This window comes from Filicampus tigris, chromosome 8, assembly GCF_054856515.1.
Source record: "Filicampus tigris isolate MCC_2025a chromosome 8, RoL_Ftig_1.0, whole genome shotgun sequence".
In the NCBI taxonomy this organism is placed as follows: domain Eukaryota; kingdom Metazoa; phylum Chordata; class Actinopteri; order Syngnathiformes; family Syngnathidae; genus Filicampus; species Filicampus tigris.
In genome coordinates, this window is record NC_141224.1 from 8,251,834 (window position 1) to 8,277,302 (window position 25,469).

The 25,469-nt window shown below is 42.8% G+C and overlaps 1 protein-coding gene across 1 annotated transcript; it reads left to right on the forward strand.

Moving 5' to 3' along the window:
* The first annotated feature begins 515 nt into the window (after window positions 1–515).
* On the forward strand, window positions 516–24,695 carry plcl2 (phospholipase C like 2). The gene is made up of 6 exons (XM_086038162.1): window positions 516–1,372; window positions 8,974–11,457; window positions 12,068–12,271; window positions 15,995–16,070; window positions 21,939–22,048; window positions 22,625–24,695. The coding sequence occupies exons 1-6, from the start codon at window positions 1,154–1,156 to the stop codon at window positions 22,832–22,834; spliced, it is 3,303 nt and encodes a 1,100-aa protein (XP_085894288.1). The 5' UTR covers window positions 516–1,153; the 3' UTR covers window positions 22,835–24,695.
* The last annotated feature ends 774 nt before the right edge of the window (window positions 24,696–25,469 follow it).

A 25,469-nucleotide genomic window follows, 5' to 3' on the forward strand; every position in this document is an offset into this window, starting at 1 on the left:
GACTTAATTTCAAGCAGCAGTTTGCCAGATAAAAAAAAAAACAGACTAACAATACTCACAGTCATATATTCTTCATCATCTGCAAGACATCAAATTATAATGCAGTTCACTGAATCACTTAGAACAGAAGTTCAGAAACCCATTAGTCATTTTTTGTACCAAAAATAAAACATTTTAAAACTTGGGGGAGGCTGGAACGGATTAACGGCATTTTAATTCATTTTCAAGGGGAAAAGATGATTTGAAAGATGAGTGTTTTTAGTCACATGCGTGGTCACGGAACACATTAAACTAGTATCTGTGGACAATATTGTAGCCCCAAAAGCCTTTGATGTGCGTGTGTGACATGTATTGCCATGACTTACTCATCACTATTAAAAGTGGTGTGTTTACACTCGAACCTATCTGCTCGAATTTGCTCTGACAGTTAAAAAGAAAAACAACAATTGCAACGATTACAATGAGCTTTGATTGACAGCACATCCTGTTTTTGCCCGGCGCGCGTTCACGAGAAAACTTGCGTGCGCGTGGACGTATGAATTGTGGCAGTTGCGGTTTGAACGTCCAACTGCAGCGTGCACGTTTCTCGGATACCGAGTCGAGTAAAGCACCCCCACCTCCAATGGTGGTAGTGGTGGTCTCCCTTGTTTTTGGAGGGGGCTTCTTTTCAAGCGCGAAAAGTTGTCAAGTAAGTTAGCTGACTCCCTAGCTGTCTGGCTAGGTAGCTAAGTGGCGCTTACTAGCCGGAGCAGCTGTTAACTCACCACCGCCTCCCGCAGACGCTTCCCCCCCCCCACCCACAAATGGAGCGCTACGCCGCCGACGACGAACTGGAGCTCCCCCGGTGAGTCGGACTGCGGGGATTTAGCCATTAAAAGCGACACTTTTCCACCCGTCTGTCGTGCATTTTGGCTAAATTGCTCGCTACCAGCTCGGTCCGATGTCACGGTGTCGTGTACAAACACCACCAGTGGTTCCGCCGCCCTCTCACCGCGCACACGCCTCCCCTTCTATCCGCGCGGCACCTCCGAGCAGCCGGCGGCGGATGATCGAGAACCAGCAGCACCCCGCGCCGATGTTCCCAACCAGGAAATTGGATTAAATCCGAACCAAGAGGTTTTTCGGAACTGTTTGAGTGTGTGTCTGCGCGCTCATGGCGGAGTTAGAGGAGGACGGGGCCAGCCTGCTGGATCACACGGCGGCCGAGGTGGGCGTGCAGGCTGCGGCGAAGACGCCCGGTGAGGGCTCGGTGTCGAACGGCGACTGTGGCATGTGTGAAGACAATATGGTCGGCCAAGGTGGTGGCAGCGTGGAAGCCTCCGTCGAGCCCGACAACAAGGCAGACATGCCCCGCAGGAGCAGCATCATCAAGGTGGGTGGAAATATGGAAGTCAGCCTCCACCTGAGCCCCATGGAGCTCCATAAAACATTTTTTCCCCATCATTTCCACTGATGACTTTCCAACACACGCCCATTACCTCAAATGATCTCTTTACACTAGTACACTGTGTACCTCGACTATTTTGCAAATATTAGTCATTTAATCTTGCCTAACAATTAGCAAAGATGATGACAGCATACAGGAGTGAAGCTGTTCGGATGTTGAAACCTCCTGCAGAATTTTCCACTAGGTGGTAATGCTAAGTTTTGCTCTACGGTTGCCACAAGACTCATAAAAATGACATTTTAGCAGTAATGGGCCATACATTTATACTTGGGCCTTCAGTTGTGACTTACCTGAATGAATCCACCACTTAGTAAACTTATTATAAGATTGATAATCAATATTACACAAAAATGTAATTTTATAGCACACATTGCAGTGCCACATTCATCTGGAGCTGTTGCAATCAGTATTTTTCAAATAATATTGCAAAAACAAAAAAAAATCTAAATAAAATGCATCATACAGAGATTCAGAATATTAAATTTATTGATGTGTGCAGATTGCTACAGGTGTGACTTGCTAGTTGAAGTTGGCTGTAAAATTTTGCTCAGACCACCAATCGGAGGACAGAAAAATGCTGATGTCACTAAGGGCCAGCTAGCTGGCTCGGCAAGGACGAGTATAACAGGGTTTTTCCTGCGTTCAAAATTGCAAGGGCGCCTCCAACTAATTTTGTACCCGCCCCCAGCCAGAGCGATTGCTGTCCCTCTGCGGCAGTCTACTTTGGAAAAAGTTGCATTCCAGAGATGCCCACTTTGGGCACACGCACACACATAGAGCGATTCGGACCAGGGTTTTATAACAGAAAAACACAAGAGGGGTTTTTTCCTGGCTGAAACTGAGGCAAAGACACCATTCCTATAATTCGGGAATGGGAAATTTGCTTCTTTGTTCTTTTTCAAGAGCACAAGCAAATGCTTGTTGCCAAACTGATGCTGTTGGGATGGCACGCCGCGAGACAAGCGGAAGTATCGTATTGCAGACCAAATTTTAGCTAACAGGGCAGTCTGTGCACGTATGTCCAAATGTTCATAATTAGAAGGTTCTTAAGTAGGGCAGTGTCATGTAGTTGTGTGTTTAGCGCCTGCCTGCCCGCCCATTTAATTTCAATTCATTTCATTCATTAGGATCTCCATTAGCTTTGGCAGACACCATCGCTATTTTTCCTGGAGTCCGCTTCCACCAATGTCACCTTTACAGTGCAATACACTATTACGCCAACACGCAAAACAAAAACAACAAGTATGAAATTCAACAACCAAGGGAATTTCACCCTAGTACCCATATTGTGTCTGTGAGGTAATCCTTCTAAAATGTTGATGAAATTGCAAGTCAGAATTATGTTATTTCAATTTATAGCGGACACGTATTTCAACTTAATGACTTGAAAGATAGACTTGATGTAGAGCCAGAGCCATTTTTAAGTGACGCCTGGAGTTCACAGAGCTGCGTTCAGTTTTGTTGGATGCACAGATTCGCGTTAATGAACAGTAGGGGTGTGCATCTCTCCAACAAAAGCCGATTTGATACTCATCTTGATCCTTGGGTTGCGATACGATTCAAGCACTGTTGGATTTTAAAGTGGAATGATTCGGTTTGATTCAGGAGGATTATGATTCTGTTTAATATGGTACAGCTAAATTGGAGAGGGTATTATGTAATGAGTTTTTTGTTGTCATTTTTTATACTTGTGAATGAACTTGTCAATACTGTAAAAAACGATTCAATATGTATCTCGATATATCAGATCAGCGCGGCAATTTTCGAAATGCATACAAGTGTTGTAGTACTAATAGGGGTGTTCCGATACAACTTTTTCCACTTCCGATACAATACCGATACTGCAGCCTAGAGTACTGTCCAATACCGATATCGATCCTATATCAGCAGTATTAATACATGCTTTTTTTTTTTATTTCTTCTTCTTTTAGCGATGATTTTTATGCAACCACCACAATTCAACTCTTTGTGACATCTCTCGGTCCAGAATTTTCCACATCTTTGACGCTGTGCTTTGAAATGTCTTTTTCTTTCTTTTTTTTTGTTTTGTTTTCACCCTGCATATTCACGATGCTCAGTGGCCTGAAAACAAAAAGAAAACAAAAGAGCCCCGTAATCACACGACAGCATCGAGAGCCCCTGTGAATCAGCACTGGAGATAATTAGTATGTGCGGTGAATCAGCTTTAAAATCACGGCGCGGTTTTGTGGCACTCTGCTTTCCCAACGTAGCTGGAAAAACATCACGAGTCACTTAACGTCCAGCCTTACTCAAACGGGATGTTAATTTTTTAATGGCTTACTCTTTGCCTGCCATAGACGGCTACAGATGCCAAATATCCATTGTAACTGTGAGGTTTGGCAGTGAATTCAAGTGTTGTAACACCTCGACTATCGATGCTATTCATTAGCCGCGTCTCTAGTGTTTTGCATTGTGTGTTAGCACTAAGCTAGCGGAACTTGCGGTTGTCTTTGTTTTATATTTAGTTTGTGAACTTTGAGTGCGAAGTTCCGTATTAAGTGCCGTATTAAACAGCTAGAAGCCTGTGGGATATTTGCAAAGAAAGAGGTCACTCAGATGGATTTATAAAACCTTTTTACATACCTTAAACACCAGCAGACGCTAGTTTTTATGCAGGCTTGTATCTTGAACAACTCAAAAGTTCTTGTATCTCAAGACACCACTGTACTAAAATACGTCATAGAGTTTTCCAAGAAGCCATTATGTGGCAAAAATTCATTTTAACAATTAAACATTATCTTGCCAAAACAGTGGTTGGAATTTTTAAGCTCCCCATCTTTCATTCAAATGTGTAAAACAACTGTCATTAATCTTCTCTTTTCAGGAAAGTGCAACAACAATAGTATGTCTTCTGGTAGGAAATTAAAAACTTTGTAATAGTTTTGACATTCAAATGCTTTACCTAACTGTTATGATGTTTTTTTAAAAAAAAGCCCTTTTTATATTTGGGGTTTAATTTTGCCATTTACACACTGTATTCACTTTCTGTCTTTCTTGAAAGGCGTCAGTGTCACACTATTTATCAGGGTGATTGCCATTGTCCACAGTACACCAAAACAAACACTGCAGGACATATTTCTTGTTTTCCTTTACACTGCAGGAAACCAGTCTGGCCTGAATTGCCCTCATCTGACATTCTTTGCTCCTCAAGTCAATTTAGCTTCCAGACATTTAAAAGCAATATCGTCATCTCGTTGATCTGAATGTTAATTAAATTTCTATGATGGACATTTGTTTCCACCTTTCTTCCTTTTGAACCATTTTAGATGTGTCAGTGGAAATGCAATGAAACTTTGGATTTTTCTCTGATACTGTTGTTTGCAACTTTAACTTTTTAGATTTATCAATATCTTACACCTACAACACTACTACTACTAATAATAATATTTTGGGGGGGCTCAAGCGTGGCCACTTTGGGCCAGTTGAAACACATGAAAACTCAATTTTTGAATTCCTTCTCAATTACTGGTGTGAATCATACAATTTGTGTAAAATAGGTTTCATTCCAGACTTTTTTTTTTTTTAACCACATAATAAAAAGCTTTTCAAAATCATTTTTGCACAAGTAAACAATTTCATGTAATACACAGAATTCGTTATCAGCCTTCTGATGAGCTGATCATGTGAATCAGGTGTGTTGCAGCAGGGAGAGGTGGAAAACATGCAGGATAGGTGCCCTCGAGGACCGGACTTGGTGACCCCTGGTCTAGAGTTTTGAAGTAATCTACCATGCACATTTTTGGAATGTGGGAGGAAGCGGCAGTACCTGGTGAAAACCCACAAAAGCATTGAGAGAACATAATAAACCCGCCCTGCCAATGTGTCTAGTTAATAACGTTGCCGGTAAAAGAAGCAAAAAATGTGACATCTTAAAATTTACAGTATGCTGAAAAGGGTAGTAAAATCGAACAAAGTCTGAGGGTTAAAGGAACTTTCACTTTTATTTCACTCTGTTAGGTGATGATAGAGGATGTGGTGAGCACAACCCAAACATTGTACAGTACTATCAATTCTACAACAATAGCGGTGTGGTTTCTGAATTGCAGTTTTACACTTTAAGAGTGTTCAAGAAACAGCCCAAAGTGTTTACCAACCCTGTGGCGTATTTACTCTTACGATATAAAAACAGAACTGATCCATCTGGCTGCCAGCGTAAAGCATTTGCAAATTAGCAGGTGTTTAATTTTGATGATAGCCGCCTTTGCATTTTTTTTTTTTTTTTATCCATTTCACAGAACAACATAATAAATACCCTGTAAAGTGAATTCAGCGAGTTGTTTCTCAATATATAATAAATGTGTAAAGGTACTGCTGAAAACATGTGCAAAGACTGAAAACTATGTAGTCCTGAATTGCAGAAATATATTGTTAGTGTTTGTTTTCCAGATTTCTTTTCCCCTTTTCTAATGTACTTTAATGCAAGATGACATTTGAATAATCAGTGGAATAATTGGTTCTAAAAATATTCAATAATGACAGCCATAGTTCAACCATGTAGGCATAAGAAAGTTGGTAGATGAAGTAGCATCCACTTTTTTTTCCTGGTCAGTGCTGTTAACACTCTTCTCTGCGGTGTGTCTAATTTAAGATCTTTTTTCTTTCGAGGGATTTGAATCGGTCATTTCCCTTGTTGTCTACCAAGGGAAACAAATCATCCCTAGTAGCTCCCATCTGGTTTCATTGTGTCCCCCTTTGTCCATTCATGAGTGGCCATGCTGATGTCGTTGAAAGACATCCACATTGAGCATTCACAAGCCAGTCACACAGCTGACTCTTGTCCCATCTCATGTGACTGTCACATCCTGGCTCTGAGAAGACACAGGTGTTTTGTTTATTCAGCACAAGAAGTCACGTTATTTTCTCAATTTATTTCCAACCCTTGAGAGAGCGCATCGTTGTCACTTCCTTTGCGCGAACTTAGTCCAGGTGCTGGAACCGCTGGCATGTCGGAGATGCTCTTCCAACCGTTGCTGATGTGTGTCACTGTGTGTGTGTGTGTGTGTGTGTGCACATTGCTTATTCTTGCGTCAGCTGGAGTGTAACTGAGTTACACAAGTGTTGCTCGCCTCACCCTCTCGTTTCCTGGATTGCTCAAATAGCCTTAAGTAAATTTCATTTGAAATTTAAGGGGAATGATGCGAATGATAGAGCGGACCAGTGAGACAGGAAAGTAAAAAGTCTTCTGACCTAAGGAAGTGGAGGTTAATCTACAGGAAGTAGACACAAGCCATTAGCACACCGCTGCTTTGACTCGGCGTTGACACGCTCGCATTCTTTCCCCCGCTCATAAGGATGATGTGTGCTCATGCATTTAACTGTTGAATTCATACACTCAGCAAGCGGAATGTGACTTGTTATTATTTATCATAAATGGTAAGTGTGACTCCTTGAGTCGGATCACATTGTTCAGATATTTCTACGGCATGTTTGAACAGTGCTTTCCCAAAAGGAGGTGAAAGTCGACCATGTCTAGAGTCTTTTATCATTTGTTCAACATGTTTTGATTGAGCCAGTTTACGGTTTTAACAGAGTAAGATTCTTGTTTGTAAAATGTGTCGGGCTAAATTTCTTCATTTCTCAGAATAAAATCCAAATGGATTCATACATAGGTGCCATCATCATTTACAGTCTATGGAGCCTTAACATTAGAACACTGATGTCGGGTGATTTTCACCCACACAATTTTTTTTATGTGATATTTTGTATTGGGAAATTAAAGAAGACAACTTCCAATTTGGCATACAGTGTTGTACTACATAAATTGATGAAAAGTAGTTTATCCAGGATATTATATCGAGTTAAATATCCGACGTTAGTGATGGTGTTACAGCCTTAACTAACACTTGAACTGACAGGGACTTAACATGCCACAGGGACAATTTACATTGTCATATTTTTTCTCCTTTTTTAAAACGCATAATAGAATTTGACATATTAGTGTTTCATACATGATTTATATGCCAAGAATGTTTACGCAAACTTGCTAACATTACGTTTGGAGTCTAATTGACACATGAAGTTAGGTTAAGAACAAATATTAGAAAACCTTTGTTTTCTTTTTATATTTTTGTATTTAAAACAAATAATTGGGGGCAGGGCAGGGTTGGTTTGTTTTTGCTGTTGTAAATTGTGGTAAAATACCATCAAACACTTTGTATCAAAGAAGCAAAGAAGATTTGACTATATCAGACTAAAGAGATTATGAGCCTTTTCATGAAATCTTAACATGATGGCAATATAAACCGACTAATGGGTACGATTAGTTCCTCACATGACAAACAATTTTGACTTTGCCTGAACTCTGGAAAGTCCACAACATAAAAGTTTGCCCCCATGTTGAACCTGGTGCCGCCGCAGCGACGATGGGGAAATAAAAAAAAAAAAAAGAGGAGAAAAAGAAACTGGGTTCATTGAAAATGTCAACGCTGCCTGGAGAATTTGAGTCGATTCGTGCGGGCAACTTTTCTCTCCGGAAGGGAACTTCTCACTAATGTAGAGTGACAGGTACTTGTAGTCCACCGCTAAAGTCAGAAGTGCAAAATATGTTCACAGTTCAGGAGGCAACCAAGATACCGGCGGTTTTGGATGTGATTTCATGCCTTAAAGGAGACATGTTATGCTTTTTTTCACAAGAAATGTTCCAAGGTAACCGAATAGATGGTCTGTGGATTTTGTATTTTTTTTTCTTCAAAACACCCAAAGGATCAAGAATTATAGCACCCTATTTCTCGCCTTGATGTGAAATTAGCCAGTCTTGAGGGGGCTGTCCTATATCATGCAAGTGAGCCCTCCCTAACCCCGCCCCATATACAGATTTTGTTACCACGACAACTAAGCGTGGTGTTAGTTGAGTGGCCGCGCAAATCTACAAAAGTAATTGCAAACGATGAAGCACATGCCAGCCCCTACAAAGACAACATGGATTATATTTTCTCTTGTGAAGGCGGTGCTTCATCACTGAGACACCAGATTACATTTAGTGTAGTGGGTCCATGTGTTTGGCGCATGTAGCGGATGCATCACCAACAAAAATACCTACCCCATCCCTCTCACTCCCACATTGATAATTTCATGGAGCAACCAAGTATTAGCAACTCATCGGAGGCTAACCTGTGCATCTGACAAAACTCAGTGCAGCTCTGCTTACCTTTGGCTCTGACATGAAAGTGATTCACACTGTGTAATTTGGCCGAGGTTTGAGTAGCTCTGTATCACCAGACAGCCTAGCTACCAAGTCATGGGTAGACAAACTCACTGTGGGGGAGGTTAGTATGTAAATTAGCCGAATCGTGACTTTACAATCAGTCTGATTTACATAATAACTGCCCCCACAACTAATCAAAATTCATTATGACTTGCTCATAGACACAATTTCAAAAATAGACAAGTTATCAAATATTTACTTGGTTAGTTTTACACTTGAGACCCGACTGTTTGTATATAGGACATTAAGAAGTCATTTTTCCGTATTATGTCCCCTTGAAGTATTTTTGTTAAATTCACAGGATTCTTCGAAACAGCGGAAGGAGAGGAAGAAGACTGTGTCATTCAGCAGCATGCCCACCGAGAAGAAGATGAGCAGCGCCAGCGACTGCATCACCGCCATGGTCGACGGTTCGGAGCTGAAGAAGGTGCGCTCCAACTCTCGGGTTTATCACCGCTACTTTCTGCTGGACGCTGACATGCAGTCCCTGCGGTGGGAACCATCCAAAAAGGAGTCTGACAAGGCCAAAATTGACGTCAAGTCCATCAAGGAGGTTCGCACGGGGAAGAACACGGACACTTTTAGAACCAACGGAACGTATGATCAGATCTCGGAAGACTGCGCGTTCTCCATTATCTTTGGGGAGAACTACGAGTCCTTGGACTTGGTGGCCAACACTGCAGATGTGGCCAACACCTGGATTACTGGCCTAAGGTACCTGATCTCCTACGGGAAACATACGCTGAACATGATCGAAAGCAGTCAGAATAACATGCGTTCATCCTGGCTTGGTGAACTTTTCAGCGAAGTGGATGACAACAATAGTCACCAGATAACAATATGTGCTGCTGTGCAGCTGGTCAAAAAGTTGAACCAGGGACTTAAAAATGTGAAAATTGAGCTGAAGTTCAAGGAGCTTCACAAAGTAAAGGATAAGGTCGGCTCTCAGGTGACGAGAGATGAGTTCATCGAAGTCTTTCACGACCTCTGCACGAGGCCGGAAATCTATTTTCTCTTTGTCCAGTTCTCCAGCAACAAGGAGTTTTTGGACACCAAGGACTTGATGATATTCCTGGAGGCCGAGCAAGGAATGGCACAAGTCAGCGAGGACACCAGCGTGGAAGTCATCCAGAAGTACGAGCCATCCAAAGAGGGTCGGCTCAGAGGCTGGCTCTCTCTGGACGGCTTCACTAACTATCTTCTGTCGCCGGAGTGCCACATATTTGACCCAGAGCACAAAACTGTGTGCCAAGACATGAACCAGCCATTGTCTCACTACTACATCAATGCCTCTCACAACACTTACCTTATAGAAGATCAGTTCAGGGGTCCCTCTGACGTGACGGGGTACATCCGTGCCCTCAAAATGGGTTGTCGCAGTGTGGAGTTGGATGTTTGGGATGGACCCGAAAATGAACCTGTGATTTACACTGGCCACACCATGACCTCACAGATCGTCTTCCGCAGCGTCATCGACGTGGTTAACAAGTACGCCTTTGTGGCGTCAGAGTTCCCGCTGATCCTGTGTTTGGAGAACCACTGTTCTTTGAAGCAGCAGAAGGTCATGTTTCAGCACCTCAAGAAGATCCTGGGCGATAAGATCAGCCTGGATCCCCCTAAACCCGATGCCTGCTACCTCCCGTCCCCCTCGGATTTGAAGGGAAAGATCTTGCTGAAGGGTAAGAAACTCAGCACCAACTGCACTGCCACCGAGGGGGAGGTGACGGATGAAGACGAGGGGGCTGAAATGTCTCAGAGAATGAGCATTGACTCGCCAGAGCAACAGACAGTTGTGACGAAGAAGTTCCAACTGTCAAAGGACCTTTCCGACCTGGTTACGTTGTGCAAGTCCGTTGAGTTCAAGGACTTCCCAACGTCATTTCAGGGTCAGAAACATTGGGAGCTGTGCTCGTTCAATGAGGTCTTTGCTGGCCGCTGTGCAAGCGACTTTCCCGGGGAATTTGTTAACTACAACAAGAAGTTTCTGGCGCGGGTTTACCCCAGTCCCATGCGGATCGACTCCAGCAACATGAACCCGCAGGACTTCTGGAAGTGCGGTTGCCAGATCGTGGCAATGAACTACCAGACTCCTGGTCTGATGATGGATTTGAACATTGGCTGGTTCCGCCAGAATGGGAACTGCGGTTACGTCCTGCGGCCGGCGATTATGCGCGAGCAGGTGTCGTATTTCAGCGCTAACACAAAAGATTCAGTGCCTGGCGTCTCTCCGCAACTGTTGCACATTAAGATCATCAGCGGACAGAACTTTCCCAAGCCAAAAGGCTCAGGTGCCAAAGGGGATGTCGTGGATCCTTACGTGTACGTGGAAATCCATGGCATTCCCGCCGACTGTGCCGAGCAAAGGACTAAGACGGTCAATCAGAACGGGGACAACCCGCTGTTTGACGAAAGCTTCGAGTTCCAGATCAACCTGCCCGAGCTCGCTATGGTGCGCTTCGTGGTGCTAGATGATGACTACATAGGCGATGAGTTCATTGGCCAGTACACCATCCCCTTCGAGTGCCTGCAACCGGGCTTTCGCCACATCCCGCTGCAGTCGCTCACCGGCGAGGTTCTGCCGCACACCCTGCTCTTTGTCCACGTAGCCATCACCAACCGGAGGGGCGGCGGCAAGCCCCACAAGAGGGGCCTGTCAGTCCGCAAGGGCAAAAAGAGCAGGGAGTACGCCAGCATGAGGGTGCTGCTCATCAAGGCGCTGGACGATGTCTTCAAGACGGCCACACTGCCGCTGAGGGAGGCCACGGACCTCAGAGAAAACATGCAGGTCAGACACTTGTTGAACAAAATGTCTCTTCAATTTGTTCATGCAGCTCCTCAAAATCTAGGGCGGTAAATTTTTTTCATCACCATTCGCTCAGTTTAATAGCTAAGTTTGGCAAAATCGACCAACTGGTTTCCACCAAATCCGTAAAAGGGTTGCACAATGGCTAAGGTTGAAATATTAAAGAATTCACATTACCCAAGTGTATTCATAACTGTGACATCCTTTTATCAAAATACTCCAAGACTCAATTATTAGAGGAACACTAAACGCTGTCTGACCAGGCTTTCGTTACATTGATGACAATCAGAGCTGCGGCGGGGGGTTGGGGTGGTGGGGAGATGTAGCAAGGTTTTCCGCACAATCGACAGGATCTTTAACATTCCTGAATCAGGAATTGTGCCTGACGTAGTCGGCACATGTACCCGCTTTGTTTCACATTATCGCCAGCGGTACTGTAGGTCTGGATTCGTTCGGTGGCGTAGAATTGGAGGATGTCATTTTTGTGCCACATTGCAACTTCTTCCAGACTCTCTACTCGGCAAAGTGGCCAGACATTACAAAACATGACACTGAAAGTAATCATTTCCTGATTTGTCGTCCCCCACTGCAGAATGCCATCGTGTCCTTTAAAGAACTGTGTGGCCTTTCGGCAGTGGCCAATCTCAAGCAGTGCATCCTTGCCCTTTCGCCTCGACTTAGTGCACAGGACAGCGGCCCCCTTCTACTCTTCAACCTGGCTGACCACTATCCAGTCATGGAGCCGCAAGGTTTGCTGCCGGAGGTCCTCAAAAAGGTGGTCACCACATATGACTTGGTGAGTACCTGGAAAAGTCAAGTTTGTTAAGCAGCGCATTGAGAATAATTTCATTGATTGGGAACCGTAAGACGTGTCCGCGGGGTTTTAACAAGCATTAAAAGGTAGGCCCATCTTCTGCCTCTAATGTAACTTTACGTTGAATGTCAGTGGCTGTTTTAAATGTGGCATTGGTCAATCTCTTTGTGAACTGCATCATCTTTTCTCACGGTGGCGACACACTCATTCTAGTGTGCTGCAATAGTGTGTTGATACCATACATTGACATTTTTACATTTTCACTGTTGTGTACCTAAATTTGTCCGGCTTCCATGTTGAGCTTTCGCTCCATCATAATTGACACGACAAGCAGATATTCACCCCTTAATTTTCATCTTTTACTCAAAAGCTGTGCTGATCTCAAATCCAAAGTGATGCAACGCCATCTACAGGAATGTTTTAGTCCTTATAGTGTTTTAAAAAAACGTATTTACACAGGTGAATTGGGCGAGACCCTCTTCCGCACCTACCTGCTGGAAAAACATACTTGACATATGTATACTGTAATATAATATATGTAATATAATAGAATATCATGTAATGCTGTACGTCGTTAGTCAACGGTTAGATTCCTGTTGCCGAATATAAACTTCCACTGCAGTGAATGACCTAATTATCCAGGATTGGGAATGTGAATTGTCTATATTTTACGTGCCCTGCAATTGACTGACAACCAGTCCAGCATGTACCTTTCTTCTCCCGCCAAAGGTCCAGTGGGATAGATCCCTGCTACCCCATATATTATCCACCAATACTAAAGTAATTGTATGGATGTTTGGCTGTGCCCTGCATAGGTGTGAATGTTGACTGGTGTACTTTGCAAGCCAAAAGTCACCTGGGATAGTCTCCAGTTCCCCCATGACTCCAAAGAGTCAAAGCACTGTAGAAAATGTACAGATGGATGCGTTTGTGTATTTATCCCACATTGTGGTCATTCACCACCACGGAAAAATAATCAGCGTCCTCTGAGTTTGGATCAATAGCTTGATTTTTGCCGCGCTTAATGGGGACATCGGCCTTGGCGAGCTAATAGCACCGCTGCTGCTGTTAAGTAATAAAATCAATACAGGCGCATTACGCAACACACTAGGCTTTCCCCGTCGCTCAATTTATTTATTTATTTTGTTACGCATGGCTGATTCCCTTCCAGAGCCTCTTGGCACATTAGACTAGCGGATGTTGTTGTCAGTTGTTGCCACTTTGAATAATTTAGCAGCTAATCAGATGCACAGCACGGGAATGCCGTGGCTGTTTAGCTTTTTATTCGGCATGTAGACGCAATGTTATGTAATGTGCGCTTGGGCTTGTTAAGGTGACCCTTGTGGGGGTTAATTGCTTGTGATGGAAAGAGGACAATTGAGTTGAGCAGAGAAGGCTGAGTGTGTGACAGGTATTTGTGGATCGCAATCAATCCAATCAAAAGCAGGGGCTCTAATAGGTGCTACCAACCCAATGAAAATAAGGAGCGCTGTAAATAATGTGGGGATCATTAGGAACACTGGGCTGTGTGTGACTGTCAGCCACAACGGGAACTAACCGTTCCGGTTCCTAATTGGCGGCAGGAGAATCTGTGGCTGACCCATGAGTCTTGTACTTTGCATCAAAAGAAACCTCCATGAGGACAAAAGGTGCAAAGGGGGATGCAAATGAGTCTACAACTCAGATGTACAAGTACATATACGTTTATATGTTCATATGAACATGATGGAATGTGTGCTTAGAACGACACCCGAATCTCTAAAGCAGTGATTCATAACCTTGTTGTAGGTATTGAATGAAAGTTTTTTTTTTTTTTCCGCGCATTCAACAAATCCTTCTTAATTTGAAAACTAAAATGTGTTTTTCTCCCTCAAATTCAAAACAGTGCGATCATAGTTTAGCACAAAATGAACCATACATCAGTTGACAGCAAGTCTTGTAAAGTACATTCAATATCAGACTATAGTTGCTTTCTGTTAATAAACCAAGTGTTAACAACATTAGTCAATAAAATAGTCATGTTTTAAACAGCATTGAAAAGTGAAAGGTTTATTTTCACTGAAGCGAGTCTTGTCAAGTAAATTCAATATGAATGTATTTTAACATTGATAATGTATGTATGGTGACGTCCTACTGCACTTCATCTGTAAAAGCCAAAGAAAAAGTACCTGCAGGATTCGGTGTAGCGAGGTAAGCAGACGCTTCCCAGACTATTAAGGGGAAAAAAAGGCCCTGCACTGGAGGATGAAGCAGCCTCTCAAAAATAAATCACATGGCCATTTGATGTCACCCTGGGGGAGGTAATGACAGCGTGCGCCGCAGCAATGAGCACGGTTACTGCAGCTGCGGTGTCGCCGTGATTGCACCGTCGGGGCTTTGCCGTGCTGCGACAAAATTATAATCGTCACTTAAAAAAAAAAAAAACAAGCTCCACTGTGCTGTGTGTTCAGAGGGCTTTAAAGAAGCTGGTGAACTTTGTGTTGATAAAACAATTGAACACACTCTTGAAAATAAACGTTATGTTTTCAAGCAGATGATTAGCAAAGGTTTATATTCGCTCCGGCGAGTCTGTTATTCGAAACTGAGCAACGGGCTTGCATTACTTTGTATTCACAAGCTGTCGGCAACCCTTGAAAATGAACAACATGATTGACGGTAAGTTTATGTACTAGTATTTTTACTGGAGTCAGGGTCAATTTGACAGGATATTAGTTTGTGTTGATAAACCAAGTGCAAACAACCTTGGAAAATTAACATTGTTTTGAATAGATTATTGAGATATTAACAATGGTAAAGGTGTATTTTCACAGCAGTGAGTTTAAGTAAATATGATATGAAACTGTCATTACTTAGTATAATTAAACCACCTGACCACCTTGGAAAATGAACCTTATGTTTTGAACAGATATGTTTTTGTTTTTTTTTCACTGCAGTGAGTCCCGATCAAATTAACGTCGGACTGTTGTTACCTTGTGTTAATAAACAGAGTGCAGTGACAGCTGCGAAAAATTAACCTTATTTTTCAGCAGATAATTTGACAACAAAAGGACTGTTATTTGTACTGCTCAAGTTCAGTTAATTCAATGTTGGACTAGTCATTTTGTGTTAATAAAACAAGTGCAGACAACTTAAGAAATGTAACCGTGTGGATTTAGCTGATTATTGTCAAAGGCTTTTACATAATTATAGAATTTTCACTGCAGCAAGTTTTCTAGTAAAGTAAATTACACATCAGACTGTTGTTACTTTGCGTTTACTAATCACTTTAGCTGGAATGTGTGGAGTTTCCCAAAAACTGAACAGCCCCCTTCTTTTGAGCAACTTGTCTGCAGGTCCCCCCAGTCTGTGCTCTCCATTTAACAGCATCACAGCTAAACTTAGCGTCTTGCTATGACTCACCCTGATGTTTGACTTGCTAAAATTACCTCAAGAGCCACATTTTCTCTTTTCAAAGCCTGTCGCGTCTACATTTTAGCCCTCCAGACGCGAGGCTTTTAATAGAAAAGTCCTCCTGTCTGCTTTCCCTCTAATTTTGGGCTTTTGCGAGCGCGACCTCGCCCACGCAGGCCTTCCTGTAATAGTGGCTGCTGTCTTTTTCGGCGAGACCTCCCTTGCGCCGAAGCTCCCTGAAAACCGCAGCGCGACCTCGTAGCTCGTTAGACTAATGTGGACGTGTGTGTGTATGTGTGTGTGTTTTGCTGCCAGGTGATCCAGACCAGCAAAACTCTCCTGGAGAACTCTGACGGGGTCTACGAGAGGATCCTCCAAACTCAAAAAGCCGGTAAGCAGAGGCCATTGCGCCACATTTGCATGAGCACAATTAGCTTTAGCTACAGTGGCCTGTGTGATCGTGTTTTTTTTTTCATGACACACTTTTCCATGGCGAACTGATGCTGTGCTGTTGAAAAGTTTGTCTGTTATTAACTCCTCTGTCTTTGTGGATTGTGCGATGATAATGTACTCCAGTGACTTGCCCGCAATGTGCTCAGCAGGGAGAAATTCACATTTTTATCACTTCCAAAAAATAGACGGACTAAGCATAGTCGGAAGCCCATTTTTTTCAGTCTATGTAATCGTTTATCTTCTATTTTCGCGGTTAGGCTTCAATGGCCGCGGCGAGGTTTCCGTTTCCCACTGGCCGCAGCCGAGGCTTTTTGACTGCTTCTGGGTCCTAAAAGGAGACGTATTTAGTCAGACCGCGGTGAGGCTTCCATGCCACAGTGAGTCTTTAGTTTCAAATATCGGGGGGTTAGTTTCTAGTCGAACTGGATTGACGGAAGCCCATTTAAAATTATAGGCAGACCGGCCTATAGGCGATTACTATTTGGTCCTGGACGTCGGAAGGGTATCCTGGCTGACAGACAGAAGGCGATAAACGGACCGGGAAATTTTAGTAAAATGCCCAGCTCTGATCCTAACCCTTGTGAAACGCTAACCTTGATTTCCAACCCTAATTTGAAACCCTAACCATGGCTTGAACCCCTAATTCAAAACCCTAACCCTAATTTGAAAACATAACCTTGTCTTGAAAGCCCAAACCGGCTTCTCTACCCTGACATTTGCTTCAATCCCTAATTCATTAATATAAATAACCTTGACTTGAAATTCTGACATTGGCTTCAAACCCAATCTTGTCATTCTCATCCTAATTTGTTTTTATCCCCGCTTTTAAATATTTCCTTTAAATTTTAGTCCAAACAGAATTCATTGTCAATTTTACTTCAGATTTTGACCTGGTTTGTTAAAACAATATAACACTAGTCTGCTGTTGAATTTACTTGACTAGACTCGCTGCGGTGAATGTCTGCTTTAATTTGCCACTCATCTGCTCTGGCATAAATTTCCACATCTTGTCGACATCGGTTCATTTACACAAAGTAGCAACAGTCAGCGATATTTTAGCCCAGCCCGACGTTTGTGGCTCATGTATCTCTAGGCCGGCAATCTCCTAAAAATAATTGAGGATATTTAAAGCTAAACAAGCTGTTATTTGGATCTCCTCTTCCGCTGCTGCTTAACATCTTGTCGAGCGCTCCAGGATGTGATGTAACTGTTATTGTAACACACACGCACACACAATGTGCGAACCCCTGTTGACAAAGTGCTTCTTTGGCGGTCAAGGCGTTTATGAGCAAACGGTAGTCCTCCCTGAAGTGTGAATATAAACACAACCATTACGAAAAAAAACCAATATTTGTTTCCATAAAGTGAAATCAAAATGAGCTAAGAACAGATAGTGAAGGTTACGACATACATTGACCTCTATAGTGTATGCGTTGTGTTGTGTACACATTGGGTCAGGGCAAAGCCGATTTGTCCTTTACATCCACAGGAGGTTCCTGCAGTAGCGCCTGTTTAAATTGTGAACAATCCATCAGGTCAACGAAGACGCACTACCCTTGAAATAAACACAACACTCAGTGATGTCACTTTGGAATGCCATTGGAGCATTTAGTCAATATCCTCGATATCCAAATCAATCTACTAGAGCACGCTTGTGTCCTTGCTAGTATGACAGTCCAGCACACTACTAGAATGACTACGGCGCACTGTTAAAAAAAATAAACGTGTCTAAATAGTAATTTTCCCCCCCACCCTCTATAAATGCCTTCCACTATTGTATGACATTTTCAGCTACATGTGACTAGTGATGCAAAACATGCTTTGGAAGAGCGGCTGCTAGAGGAGGCAGTACTGCCATTGCGATTTCACATTTATGAGAGCGCCATTCATCACTGTTCCCAATTCAAGATATTGTTAATATATGAATACAACAGTTTTAAAATGAACATTTGCAGTCAGCTACCAGAGTTAGCGTGTCTACCAATGATGAAATAAATAATTTAGACTTGCTACCAAAGCTGGGCAGTCCGTCCGGGGGCAGGAAGGGTCCGTCCCTCCAACCCGGATGGACACCCATTTTTGGGACTGAGGACGGGGGTGGCGACATGTTTTTAAAAAGGGTCAAACTTAGCAAGGGCGGTGGATTTTAGTCCGGCCCACCAATCGTCCCTCACGCGTGTGACGTGGTCACCAGGCAGCCAAAGTTTATCTCAACCTACTCTGCGAAATGGGCAAACGACAAAAATTGCCTCAGGACACTTCAAACGCGCCACTAGTTACCCAACTGCGCAGAGTTTTCAACAGGAGATGCAACACTCAGCAGGGCACAGGGCGCCGCCGATGAACCCGTTCATCGTGTATGTGCAGTGAGGGCGCGGGTGTGCAAGTTGGACGTCTTCCTATCGCTGTGCCGTGCTTTAAGTTGAAAAATGTTCAACTGAGGAGCAGCGTCGCTGTTACGTCAGTGGGCACATCCAATAGGAGAGGGGTTAGCCGAGTGATTTCAGAGCGCTAGTCCAAGCGCCTAACACCTCTGTGGACGCCCAAGAGAACCTAGTGCAGTGAGTATAGAGGCCTTTTGGGTTTCAAGGCAGGGTCATAGTTTCACCTTGGTGTTTCAAGCCAGGGTTTGGCTCTCAGTAAATGATAGTTTCAAATGAGGGTTTTAAACCATGGTTAGGGTTTCAAATTAGGGTTTTAAGCCATGGATAGGGTTTCAAATTAGAGTTTCAAGCCACGGTTAGGCTCTCACAGTAGGTTTTCAAAGCAGGATTCGTTTTAAATTAGGGTTAAATTCACAAAATAGGGTTTCAAGACAGGATTAGGGTTCCAAGCAAAGATTAGGGTGTAGAAATAATGGTTTCAAGCCAGGGCTAGGGTTTCAAGCAAAGGCTGGGGTTTTAAATTGGGGCTTCAAGAATAGGTTGGTTTTACATGAAAGGGTTTGAAGCTAGGGTTAGCAAGCATGGACGTATTTTATTTCAATCAGCGGTTAGAGTAAAAAGACAACATTAGGGCTCCAAACCAGGATTATGGTTTGAAAATTGGGTTTTTGTTCCATTGCTGTTAACTTGCGTGGATGTGTTCCAGGCCCATCAGCTTCCAGTTCGCTCTGATCAAACATTCACCTTGTGCAGTCCACGTTTCTCGCCTTTCTGGTGGCTTCAGCTTGGTTATTTAATAAAGGGACTTGCATAGGTTGTTATAAGCACGCGCACACACACACACACGGGGGAACAAAACGGGGCCTGTGGGGGGTTGATAAATCAAAAGGCAAACAGAGCTAAACCCTGAAAATCACAGTAGCTTCTAATAAGCTCCCAGCAAAAATACTCATTGTGCTTCTCTTCTAGTGTGAGCCAAAACCGCAAAACACAGACCTCTAGTCTCTGGGCAATTTCCGTGTTGTCGTCTAATTATTCATAAACTCATCTACCTACAGAACTCAATATCAAGACCTCCCGTTGTCATAAAAAAAAAAATGCACACATAGCACAAAATGGTGAGACATTTCTAATTCCTGCAAGGAACGGACATCGTTTTTCTTGGGGCTTTTTTCAAAATAAATAAATAAAACCAGAAGACCAGCTGACAAAGTACGTCTTTGAAGGATCCCTGAACGTTGTCTTAAAATAGTACAGTGTTTTCAATCGCAAATTGCAGATATCCTGTGTCTTTGCAGGCGTGGCTTTTTGAGGGTTTTTGTGGGTCCACTAATTTTAGAAATACCTACCAACTGTCATGCTGTTAAGCGAAAGAGGTTTTGGGGGATCACTTTAAAGAAAAGAAAAAAATCCATGGGTCTTTAAAGGATTCCTGGAAATACCATAAAATGGTTGCTTTTTAAAACAATCAATGTAAAAAAAAAAAAACAAGTACTCCATACAGATGAGACCCAGACAGATGGAAAAAAAAGACCCACAGGTGGATGCCCATCTCATACTTGTTGTGGCATGGTGCAAATTTAGCAGTTTTATTGCTCTAGAGGCAAAGAACTCTCTGGTCCTGTTTGTCCTGTACAAGGAGACTCCATAAATCTCTGGCCGCAGGGAAAGGACCTCAAAGTAGTGGTGAAGAGGATGTCCTTTCCATCCAGACGAGTTACACTAAAATGGCTGCTTCAAAATAACATTTCAGACATCCTGAGCATTTTCGGGTATGGCTTCTTGAGACTTATTTGGGGGTCTATTTATGATAGACGTGCAACAATTTTCGGGGGGTCCGCTGGTGGGGTGAGTTCCTGTTCAACTGAACGTTTGCTCCTTGCACAATCACCCTTCGGAAAAGAAGGATCTCCCCTCCTCCTGCTGTGCGCCTTCCAGACTCAGTCCAGTGTTGCTAGGCAACCCCCCACATATATGTGTGTGCGCATGAGTGTGTGTGTGTGTGTGGGTGTGTGTGTGCACCTTGAAGTCATCAAGTGCAGAAAGAGGTAATTGTACCGGAAATGGAAATGTATGGCAAAGCAGCAGCGGCACTTGTGTGACGTCATTGAGTGTTTCACGTCAGTCACTCAGCGGGGTTCAACGCCTTGCCGATGTTTATGCCAGTTTCCCCCACTATACTTGTGTGTGTGTGTGTGTGTGTGTGTGTGTGTGTGGGGGGGGGGGGCTTCTTCTCGTGTTTCCATGGCAACGGCACCAACAGGACCCACGAGGAGCGTTGACTCCAGCTGACGGCGAAAGCGGTAGTATGTAGGTTGCGTGCCGAGCACATCTTCCCCACCAGCCGGAACCGTGGAGGCTAACAAACGTCACGCACGCACGTACGCGCGTATGGCACCGAAGGCTCCTTCCTCTTCCTCCTACACCATCCTTCTCATCTTCATCACCTTGCTGCCTGCCTGACTGTGTACATCAACGTTACGTTTGTTCCTTTGACTTAACTGCCTCTTATAGCATATATATATATATATATATATATATATATATATATATATCTTTACTGCTCCTCCCCCCTCGCCATCCAACTGGAGGCTGTAAAAAAGCAATAACGGTCTGAGCCATTAATACGCGACACACATACACACTGAGCAAGAGGACATCTCCCCTCCAATGTTCATTTGTTCAGTGTGCATTTTAGCACTCCGTCGCGTACTCAAAGGTTCCCGTGGGTGCTGGCAATACTTGGAAAAACAATAGGTTGAAATATTGCCTTTTCAACGAAGTGATTTAAAGTGGTAGAAAATGAAATTACATACCGACTATATATATACAGTGGACAGAACAGCAAAAGCTTCGCTATTCACAAGGCTTGGCGGCTGCAGGCAATTCTTGGAAAGCATTCCGTTGCAATATTGCCTTTTCAAGAAAGTGAATGAAAATGAATGTTCAACAAAGCCCTGGTATGTTGGATGGAAAAATTTAATGAAAGAAAACAAATATATAAAAACACATCTCTTAAAACAATCCAGAAAATAATCATCTGAACAGTATACACAGTCTGTTCCAGGATGCTATTAAACGACTCTTTTGTTTAGATGTTAAGAGTATATTTAACATTCTTAATAGCTTAAGGTAAAAAATAAATGACGACCTGGATGATGATGATGATGGAATAAGCGTCACCAAAGATAAAGCTACACATGCAGTTGATCCTTTATTTTTTGGGGGGGGGGTGAATTGTCCTGAATACACGTGGTTTGGTAGAATTCCCAATTATAGAACCTCAGAGACCTCAAAAGGGTTCTCCGACTATGAGTAGTAGTTGAGAATTGATTTGAAAGCTTTGCAATTGAATGTCAACAAATGAGTTGTTTTCCGGTCTCATGATAATTCGTTGTTGTTGTCGTCTGTCTTCCTACCAGCCATGCAGTTTCATCAGAACCTCCACGACTTGGCAGTGAAGGAAGGTCTGAAGGGCCGCAAGCTTCACAAGGCAGTGGAGAGCTTCACGTGGAACATTACCATCCTCAAGGTGACGCCTTCATTCAGAACAAGTTTCTTTTTCCTTTATTTGATTTTTTTTTTTCCGGAGTCACAATGCAGAGAACAATACGCCCTTGAAATAAAATCACAGATTTCTTTTCTCCTTATTAAAAAAAAAAAAAAAAAAGACATCTCTCAAAATAGGTGTTCCTCTTGTTTTTTTCCTTTGGGATTTTGCTTTGAACAAGCTTTGAAATTGTTTTTCCCCAGAAAGTTATTTTTTTCTCCAAAGCATTAACTTACATGAACTTCAGATGAAGACACTTTAAGCTGCAGAAGCTTCAGTAAAAAGATGTTTTTCTCACAAAAAAATGATTTGATTTTACAGAAAATCAGAAAATATTTTTTATTTTCCTCCCCACAAAATTGCTCCCAAATTAACAAAATAGACCCCTGCTAAAAATAGAATCGGGAACTGTTCTCATCTCTAGTGTGGTGTCATGGCCCCCCCCCCGCCCCAAAAAAACTAAAATAATGACTAAAATCTAATAATCGTACAGCTTCACTTAACGGCTCGCCAAACACGCAAGAAGGGGCATCACACCTTCCTTTGATGTTCTCTCAGGGCCAGGCGGACCTCCTCAAACACGCCCGCGCCGAAGTGCAGGAGAACCTGAAGCAGATCCATTACGCAGCACTGACGTGCGACCTCAGCAAAGGAAGACCAGCGAGCGGCTCGTCCGACTCCAAAAGTAGCCGACGCAGCTTGGAGGCCATTCCAGAGAAGGCCACCGCTGAGGCAGAGCTCACAGACGACGGCGAAGACGACAATTGACGATGATTTCACATTCCACCCAAGACTTCAAACTACCGGACGCCGCTTAGTGATCTTCAGGTATTTCTACTGAGAAAAAAAAAAACACTCAAATCCCGTAATAAAAGTGGCAGTCCTTGTCATGCTCGAACGGGAGAACATCGGGCACGTACGGTGGTACCTTGAAGTCGACCACTAACCTCGGGGAAAAACGTTGAAACGTAACACGCGGCTAGCCGGTCTGCGGCTGCTAGCGTCTAGCCTGAGAAGCTAACATAGCAGTTGTGCATAAGCACTCAGTGGTCCTTTGTGTCAAACAGATGGACTCGAATGATAAAGTCAAAGTCGCACACGATCGGAATCAGTTATAATCAGTTATCATTCGCAGAACGTTTACAGAAATGGCAACAAAAACAGGAAGTATCACACCCTGCCAAATTGAAAGCATAACGGCTTTAAACATGAAGCAACACTTGTGCCAAGTCATCCAGATCTGTTGACTGCATTTTGGTGGGTAACTATTCCAAAAAGTGAAAGACAAATAAATCGTTTAGTTTATTTCCTAGAAGGCTGAAGTCCCATTTAGTGGAAACCTCACTGAAATGTAGCCGGTCTCACAGGATTTAGTCTATCCGAATTTGCCTCAATAGATTTGAGCGAGAAGTCTCGTGTGGTTTTGGTGGAACAATCGTGAGATATTAGCTGAAGCATCACGTGATTCAGCAGAAAATGTGGGATTTTACCAGGAGTATCATGTGATTTAGCTGAAATCTCGCGTGATTTGCCTCAAGGTACTTTAGCGGAAATCTCACATGGTTTTTGTTAGTCTCACATGATTTTGTGAAAGTCTCATGTGATTTTAGCTGAAGTTTTACATGATTTATTGAACGTTGAGCTTGATTTGCTTCTTGACTGAAGGTTCATTGACTGTTCCTATTCCAGTGCTCCTTTGATCCGGGGCCCAAAAAAATGACCCCAAAATTCTGGAGTTTCGCCAAATTTATAGGACTTTTGGGGTCTTTGGAACTTCAAGGTAGCACTCGTAGCACTCGATCGTAGAGCATTCTACTTCCTAAACCCTCCCAATTCCTCCCACGCAAGACTTGCTTTGCGGATTTGTTGCATTGGTGCCTGGTGAAGTTCCTTCTCTGCGTTCTGGACACACACAACAAACACACGCGAGCCTTTTGGATATTCCGAGATGTTCCTTAAAGCACAATAGTGAATGTGAAGGGAAGAAATGTTGTTTACATTCCTGAACTTGTTGCGTGCCAAGCAAACCTGATGTGTATATATGGAGATACCTGTTACTTCTTTCCTTTCTTTTTTTTATTACTACTCGGGTCGGAAAAAAAAAGATTTATTTTATAAAAAAAATGTAAGTACATATATTAATATGTGTGACCGAAAGGACTTCTAAGCAACCAGCAAGTGCATGAGCAGAACCACCAGTGGACATGTTTTCCTATCTGCATTAGGTTAATATGTGGAGCCTTTTTACTTTGGTAGTGCCGAGTACTGTTTGCCAATTAACACATGCAAATAAGTTATTTTATGTGGACCAAGATGATGATTCCCTCATTTTAGCTCCTGCAAGGTGGGAGATGTTTCCACTGCTAAGCTACAGTAAAACTGCCTAATTACGCAATAGGTTTGGTGGCCGATTGAGGGTGCAGCTGGCTGCTGGCAACACATTTTGGTTTATAGATTCACTTGTGCAGATTTGTTAACAACAATGCCACAAAAAAAGGATGTCTTTCAGTGCCGTGGTGTGTTTCTGATTCTGATTGCCCACAGGATGGAAATCAATAAGCATTTCAATTGTTTATCAGTTAGCTCCATCCCTGACAAAACAAAATAAAAATGATTGTTAAAAATACAATGCCTGCAGTGTGGTGTCAATCTATGGATGTATGGATAGTTAACATACAAATGCCATTTAGCTTAATGCTAACTAATGATGCAAAACACCATAGACAAGCTAACAGATAGCATCCATGTCGTGATGTTAGGCATCTTTAAGCAACAGATTCTTGAATACAAATGGTGGAGCAACCCAGAAAGATGTTCTTTATACTCTACAAAGAATGACTCAGTAATTGTGACCATCTTTTTCATGTATAGTATGTCTTCAGAAGGAGCAGCACGATGGCCAATTAATCAATAAACAAAAACGATTTAATTCTTTACATATTTAAGTATGTATTGTTAGTGCCAGTTCTTAATCTCTCACTGTTAAGAAATGGTCGAGATCGCATTGAAGAAACTGAATTGCTCACAGTTTTCCGTCAAGTCTCGTTTACCCGGTTATTTGTTGCTAGGCAGATTTTGTCGAATAATAAACAGCCATTGAGGCAATTTCAATCTGTTTTATAGTGTAAACGACATGCTTGTTATAAAAGTGTCAATTTTGAACAATATAACCTGTTCCACTTTATTCTTTATTCGGCGCTTGTATCTATGTGATCCTTTTAGGCTTTTATTGCTCCTTTTCATCAAGGCCACGGCTCTCTAACGCTGCTCCTTAAGAGGTTTTTGACGACGTGAGCAGTAACATTTCTTTTCTGTTTTAGTTTTATGGCCGGCGTGCTTGTACAAGTGATGTCAGCAAGTCGTGAGTGATAATGTGCCTCTGTCAGTATTTCTTTTTTGAAAT

Excerpts from the sequence above, each read along its gene's own strand:
- plcl2 (XM_086038162.1), top strand. The coding sequence starts at position 1,154 with ATGGCGGAGTTAGAGGAGGACGGGGCCAGCCTGCTGGATCACACGGCG. Across the intron at positions 12,272-15,994 it reads TGGTCACCACATATGACTTG|GTGATCCAGACCAGCAAAAC; the intron begins GTGAGTACCTGG and ends TTTTGCTGCCAG. Across the intron at positions 16,071-21,938 it reads CCTCCAAACTCAAAAAGCCG|CCATGCAGTTTCATCAGAAC; the intron begins GTAAGCAGAGGC and ends TCTTCCTACCAG.